Source organism: Bison bison, unplaced genomic scaffold (genome assembly GCF_000754665.1).
Source record: "Bison bison bison isolate TAMUID 2011002044 unplaced genomic scaffold, Bison_UMD1.0 scf7180017864239, whole genome shotgun sequence".
Classification (NCBI taxonomy): domain Eukaryota; kingdom Metazoa; phylum Chordata; class Mammalia; order Artiodactyla; family Bovidae; genus Bison; species Bison bison.
In genome coordinates this window covers 880,836-888,465 of record NW_011494811.1, presented here as the reverse complement: position 1 = coordinate 888,465, position 7,630 = coordinate 880,836, and the positions used below count along the sequence as shown (strand labels likewise).

The following is a 7,630-nucleotide window of genomic DNA, read 5'->3' as shown; positions in this document are numbered from 1 at the left end:
AGAGAAAAAAAAAAAAAAAACTGGAAATAGAACTGCCTTATGATCCAGCAATCCCACTGCTGGGCATACACAATGAGGAAACCAGAAGGGAAAGAGACACGTGTACCCCAATGTTCATCGCAGCACTGTTTATAATAGCCAGGACATGGAAGCAACCTAGATGTCCATCAGCAGATGAATGGATAAGAAAGCTGTGGTACATAGACACAATGGAGTATTACTCAGCCATTAAAAAGGATACATTTGAATCAGTTCTAATGAGGTGGATGAAACTGGAGCCTATTATACAGAGTGAAGTAAGCCAGAAGGAAAAACATCAATACAGTATACTAATGCATATATATGGCATTTAGAAAGATGGTAACAATAACCCGGTGTACGAGACAGCAAAAGAGACACTGATGTATAGAACAGTCTTATGGACTCTGTGGGAGAGAGAGAGGGTGGGAAGATTTGGGAGAATGACATTGAAACATGTAAAATATCATGTAAGAAACGAGTTGCCGGTCCAGGTTCGATGCACGATACTGGATGCTTGGGGCTAGTGCACTGGGACGACCCAGAGGGATGGTATGGGGAGGGAGGAGAGAGGAGGGTTCAGGATGTGGAACACATGTATACCTGTGGCGGATTCATTTTGATATTTGGCAAAACTAAAACAATTATGTAAAGTTTAAAAAAAAAAATTTCAGTGGTTTTTTATTGCGTTTAAAGTAGAAATCAAACTCTTTAACATGTCCTACAGCAGCTGCAAGATCTGTCCTCTTCCAGTTTCTCCAGCTTACTTTATTATCACCCTTCTCATCCACTCTAGCCACACTGGCCTTCCTTCAGTGTCCTAGCTATGCTGAATTCTTTACTAAGACCTTCTTATCACTCTCCTTTTCCCCAGAAACTACCAGCCATCTCCTCTCCTCCCACCAATCTTCCACCTCTAGTTTCTTAATTATCTTTAATAATTAGAATAACTATTAGAATTCTAATTTTATATTTGTTTGTGTTTATTTGTTTTTAGTTTATTTCTTCTGTAGCCCAGGGGTTGGCAGGCTTTTTCTGGAAAGAGCCAAGATAGTTAATAGTGTAGGTCATGCATATTGTAGCCGTGCATATTCTCTGTTGTATGTTCTTTGATTTTTCTGTTAAAAAACCTTTTAAAAATACCAAAACCACTGTTAGCTTGAATTTGGCCCAGGGGTGTATTTTGTAAACCTTTGCTGTAGATTATAAAATTCTCAAGGACAGGAATCCTATCTGCTTCGTTTATCATTGTATATCCAGCACCTCTCATAGCACACCTGACCTGCCTCTTGAGAAACCTGTATGCAGGTCGGGAAGCAACAGTTGGAACTGGACATGGAACAACAGACTGGTTCCAAATAAGAAAAGGAGTATGTCAAGGCTGTATATTGTCACCCTGCTTATTTAACTTATATGTAGAGTACATCATGAGAAACGCTGGACTGGAGGAAACACAAGCTGGAATCAAGATTGCTGGGAGAAATATCAATAACCTCAGATACGCAGATGATACCACCCTTGTGGCAGAAAGTGAAGAAGAACTAAAGAGCCTCTTGATGAAAGTGAAAGAGGACAGTGAAAAAGTTGGCTTAAAGCTCAACATTCAGAAAACGAAGATCATGGCATCCAGTCCCATCACTTCATGGGAAATAGATGGGGAAACAGTGGAAACAGTGACTGACTTTATTTTTCTGGGCTCCAAAATCACTGCAGATAGTGATTGCAGCCATGAAATTAAAAGATGCTTACTCCTTGGAAGGAAAGTTATGACCAACCTAGATGGCATATTAAAAAGCAGAGACATTACTTTGTCTACAAAGGTCCGTCTAGTCAAGGCTATGATTTTTCCAGTAGTCATGTATGGATGTGAGAGTTGGACTATAAAGAAAGCTGGGCGCCGAAGAATTGATGCTTTTGAACTTTGGTGCTGGAGAAGGCTCTTGAGTGTCCCTTGGACTGCAAGGAGATCCAACCAGTCCATCCTAAGGGAGATCACTCCTGGGTGTTCATTGGAAGGACTGATGTTGAAGCTGAAACTCCAATACTTTGGCCACCTGATGCGGAGAACTGACTCATTTGAAAAGACCCTGGTTCTCAGAAAGATTGAGGGCAGGAGGAGAAGGGGACAACAGAGGATTAGATGGTTGCATGGCATCACCGACAACGATGGATGTGGGTTTGGATGGACTCCGGGAGTTGGTGATGGACAGGGAGGCCTGGCTGCGGTTCATGGGGTCACAAAGAGTCGGACACAACTCAGCGACTGAACTGAATTGGAGTGCTAAATGATACAGGTCATTAGCTTGGCCAAGCTTACCTCTTCAGTCTTATCATTCATCATACACCACCACCACCATCACCAAGTGGGGCTAAATTTCATGACATCTTTTTTTCTCAGAGTAGTTTTTCAAATATACATGTTGTATATGTTCTGTTTAAAATAAAAAATGTATTATAACACCCCACTTATTTTTGTTATATGTAACTTTAATATATCCTGGAGAAGGAAATGGCAACCCACTCCAGTAGGTTACCATTCCTTCTTGCCTGGAAAATCTCATGGACAGAGGAACCTGGTAGGCTACAGTTAATGGGGTCCCAAAGAGTCGGACACAACTGAGTGACTTCACTCACTTCTCAACTTAATATATAGCTTTAAAATTAGCTATAATCACTCTGTAGTCCTTGTATAATTTAAGGAATTTACAGATTAAATGAAAGCAAGACCACAGAACAAAATAAAAATTAACATTAATGTGATGGATGATATTTTGTTGGCATAGATGGCTGTGGCTCTAATTCTTTATTTAACCCGACTTTCTGTTTTTATTTCACAAATTCTTAGACCCAAATGTGCTGGTACACATTCTGATTCTGCAGAAGATGAATGTATACTATGCCTCTCTTCAGGAGTGTGTGGCAGTTTGTTAATGGACAGTCTAAAGCAGATCCAACACATATTCTCAATTGCTATAAACTAAATGTGTTTTTATTTCAAAGTTTCTCATATCTTTGAAGCATTCTTTTTTCCACTTCATGTTTTACCCATTTGCTATAAAAACTTTCTCTCTTTCTGTCTCTCTGAGGTACTTACTGTCAACAACGGGAAGTGGAGGCCATTACTGAAGGTGTTGAGGAAGATGAAGGATTTTGCTGTTGTGAACCTGGCCATATTCCTCATGTGCTTTCATTTAACGCTGCATTTAGCCAGCGCTGGCTAGCTTGGGAAGTGATAGTCACCAAGTATATTCTGGAGGGTTATAGCATCACTGACAATAGTGCTGCTTCTATGCTTCAAGTCTTTGATCTTCGGAAAGTACTCACCACTTACTATGTCAAGGTAAGGGTATGTGCCTCTTTAGAGCTTCTGGTGTCAGAGGCTCTTCTTTAAAAAAAAAAAAAAAATATATATATATATAGTTTTAACTTGTGTTTTGCTTTTTCATAGCAATAGAAATTTTCTAGTATCCAATACAGTTAGTAAATTATACCTATGAAGATCTTGCCGTTTCTTTCTTCAGTGGAACTTACTACATTTGTTCATTAATATCAATAAAAACTATTATCTGTAGCACATCTCTTGTAGGCACTGTATTAAAGAATACACGCACACATGCATGCATGTATACATACGCCTGTGTATCTCTTAGCTAATTCTCTAAAGGAATATTACATTCCTGTTCTACAAATAAACAAGTTATGGATCAAAAGTTAACTTGGTCACAGTCCTCTAACTAGCAAGTGAAATCATGGATTTAGAACCCAGGTTTGACTGACTCCTTAGCCCTTGCTGTTAACCACTGCTTTCAGAAATCTGAATGAAAGTATTGTATCATTTGGGAGGTCCCCCAAAATACCATCACATGTGACACCAACTGGAATTTCAGGATCTCTGAGACCACAGTCAGGTTCATTAATTTGCTAGAAGAACCCTCAGAACTCAGCAAAGCCATCATCCTCGTGGTTAGAGTGTATTACAGTGGAAGGATACAGAGTACAGTCTGCCCAGGAAAGAAGCACATAGGGCAGAGTCTAGAGACCCTAAGGCGTGAACTTGCAGTTGTCCTCTCCCAGTGGACTTGTGCAGACAATGTTTATTCCTCCCAGAAACAACTGAGGCAATCAGTACCTTCAGAGTGTTGCCAGCCAAGGATGCTCACTTGAGCCTCAGTGTGCAGAGTTTTTATTGACACACAACCATTTAGACTTGCTCGACCATCCACATCACCAGCCTTAATCTCCAGATCCTCTAGAGTTCATGGTTCTAAGCCTCCAGGTAAATAAAGACTCTCTTATGAGACAGGACATTGCAAGGGATTAGAGTTGAACTCCCAGAACCCAAGTGCAAAGGCCAAACCTCTCTTTGAGCAAGGTTAGTTTTTACTGCACAGGTATCCTGTTTTTTGCTAAAAATTTCACAGATATACAACATGGTTATCGCTAGAGGTTTATAGGCAAAGCCAGCATTTTCAAGAGGAAAACATATGCTAAATCTTCATGATTCATGTGTTACTACTTATGTGTACCAACTTATTTGCATTGATTGGTTGGATTGAAGTCTGAACCTTCTGTTTAATTAATATTTGGTTAAACCCAACCTCAGGAAGCTAAAAGAGATTGAATTTACAACATTTTTATTAATAACGTATGTGTGTGTGGCCTTTCCTATCTCTAAATATGTGTTTCTATTGCTTTATTAGTTATATTTTTATAAGTTGATGTAGGATCACAAGATAGCTTAATAGTTCTGTGAGAAATTTCTCAAAATAAATGCACCACAGTAAAGGTTTTTCACCTCTTAAGAGATCATAAATTCAGTAGATTGGAATTGTTTTTAGACTATTTTAAAGTTAGTAAACTAATGTTACTTTGATTCATATTATCAGTATAAACAATTTAATGAGATATTGGTGTTAATTCAGATTGTGATTTAGCCTGAGGTGTTTTTTTTAAATCTTTTTTCTCATTAGGGTATCATTTATTATGTTACAACCTCTTCTAAACTAGAGGAATGGCTAGCTAATGAAACGATGCAGGAAGGACTGCGTCTGTGTGCAGATCGAAATTATGTTGATGTGGATCCAACATTTAATCCAAACATTGATGAAGACTATGACCATCGACTGGCAGGCATATCCAGGGAGAGTTTCTGTGTGATTTACCTCAGCTGGATAGAGTACTGCTCTTCCCGAAGAGCAAAGGTGGGTGATTTACCTCAGCTGGATAGAGTACTGCTCTTCCCGAAGAGCAAAGGTGGGTGATTTACCTCAGCTGGATAGAGTACAGCTTTTCCCAAAGAGCAAAGGTGGGTGATTTACCTCAGCTGGATGGAGTACTGCTCTTCCCGAAGAGCAAAGGTGGATGATTTACCTCAGCTGGATAGAGTACTGCTCTTCCCGAAGAGCAAAGGTGGGTGATTTACCTCAGCTGGATAGAGTATAGCTCTTCCCAAAGAGCAAAGGTAGGGGTTTCTTTGTTTCGTTTATAACTCTCTGAGTCTGTTTTGCCAAAGAGGAGAGAATACCTCTATTTGTTATTATGTCAGTTTTTCTAGATTTTCTTCTTTCAAACTATCTGCATAAGAGGACCTGTGTGGTTCATAATGGTTGGGCCAAACCAGCTCTATCAGAGCAGATTAGAAAGAGAAGCCTCCCTCGTTCTCTCACCTGCAATGTCACAGTCTCACTGTCTAAATAGCACCGCCTCTGCCTCTGCATGCACATACATATAGGTTGTAGATCACATGCAGAACCTTCTTAAAGACTGCATTTTGGAGCACCCCCAGCCCCAAGTCCTCAAACACACGTACCAAACTTATGGATAATTTAATATCTTTGTCCCAAATCCAAAGTCCAGACCAGTGTTAATAGAATCTTCTGCAATGATGGGAACATTCTATGTTGTTCCAGTATCATAACTACTAACCCCCCACATATGGTGGATTATGAGACACTTGAAATGTAGTCAGTATGACTAAGGAAATGAATTTTTAAGTTTTATTTAATTTTAATTGATTTAAATTTAATAACTCATATAGGATAATGACTACCGTACTGGACAGTATTCATCTAGATTATTGACTTTAAAATGTTAACATGGATAAAAATGATGTAAGAATGAGTAAAAACACAGGTTCCTGGGCCTTGCCTGGGAGATTCTAATTCTGTGAGTCTAGGCTGGGAACCCAAAATCTGTATCATGCTGGGTGATTGTACTTCAGGTGGTTCCTAATCCACACTTCAGAACAACTTGTCTTATCCTAAAGGAAAGGTGAGTTGTAGACTTCTCCAACTACTGTTTTCCTGCTAGGTCTCATGGCTCTTGTGGCAGTGTTGCTCCTTCTGATTAGACCCCATGTACCATAACCACAGTAGCAAGGCCTGTGATTCCAAAAGCTAACTCCTCGATCACTATTGCTTCCCAAGCAAAAGTCTTGTGTAGTTGAACAGGATTATTCTGTATCATGGAGCACAGGGAGCCGGTTTGACAACCAGTGCCTTTATTGTGGTCTGGGGTGTACATGCTGATGGACTTTAAGTGTAATACTTTCTTTTACAGCTAGTCAATTAGAGTAAGGCACTCCATCATATCAGCCCATTTCTCTTTGCTTCATCAATAAGAAAGGGAGCATCCTATAATTCCCCTCCGAACAGTGACCTTTGAGCTTTTATATTGGATGCGCAGTAGATACTGAGCAGAGTAGCATATTTTTAAATAGAATAAAATAACCTCATAAGAGCTCAGAAAAAGGGTCAGTGGACAATGTCTGGAAATGGAGGACCTCAAAGCTTACCGTCTCTTAACATGCAGTTTGTGTGGTTTTTTTTGTTTTGTTTTGTTTTTTCCCATAAATGAAATAATACTTAAAATGCTTTGCATGCTACTCTCAAATCCTTGGACTTATTTCTTGGGGCAACAGGAGACAGGGAGTGATCGTATTATTCAAATAGCCTTTCTCTGGCTTAGACTATATTGGTTACTTTTGTTTTGTTTAACTGTGGTCGTCTGGGCTAGGAGCTCATTGTCTTCCCACTCAGAAACAGGCTCCATTCTTTCTAAATTTAAGGAGTACGTAATCTCTTAGAGATTATTGCTGAGGTCATGGATATATAATAGCTCAAGGAAGTCATTCTCTTAATTCCTAATAAGTCATATTCAAAAGGTTTACCTCCAAACTTGGGTATCTCCAGTCTCTTCTGAGAGCTTTCTATCCCTAGGTCATTATGGCTTATAGTCTACTATTGTAGTCCCCTTTAGAAGAAAATTGTCAGGAAAGATAATTCCTTCATGCTCCCATTTTTTTAAATTGAACAATGTTATCCCTACCTCCTTAGAACCATGCATTCTGTTTTCTGAGTTATGTCTGGAAGAGCCTCTTCCCAGGGAAGTTAGTTAAAACAGAAAGGTTTGCTGACTCTAGATTGTTGTACCCTCACTTGAATGTTAATAAAGTTGCCTTCAGACATTTTCCCCCCATCAAATCAGATCAGATCAGATCAGTCGCTCAGTCGTGTCCGATTCTCTGCGACCCCATGAATCGCAGCACTCCAGGCCTCCCTATCCATCACCAACTCCCGGAGTTCACTCAGACTCATGTCCATCGAGTCAGTGA

At 39.6% G+C, this 7,630-nt stretch overlaps 1 protein-coding gene across 1 annotated transcript in view; it reads left to right on the top strand.

Annotated features, from left to right (window-relative positions):
• The window catches only part of PCNX (pecanex homolog (Drosophila)), a gene marked incomplete at its 5' end in the record, with an annotated part of 186,085 nt that overhangs the window by 144,994 nt on the left and 33,461 nt on the right, over window positions 1-7,630 (top strand). Inside the window, 2 exons of the mRNA XM_010846813.1 lie at window positions 3,105-3,358; window positions 4,989-5,219. Coding sequence (XP_010845115.1) covers window positions 3,105-3,358; window positions 4,989-5,219 — 485 coding nt within the window. The remainder of the gene's footprint in view (window positions 1-3,104; window positions 3,359-4,988; window positions 5,220-7,630) is intronic.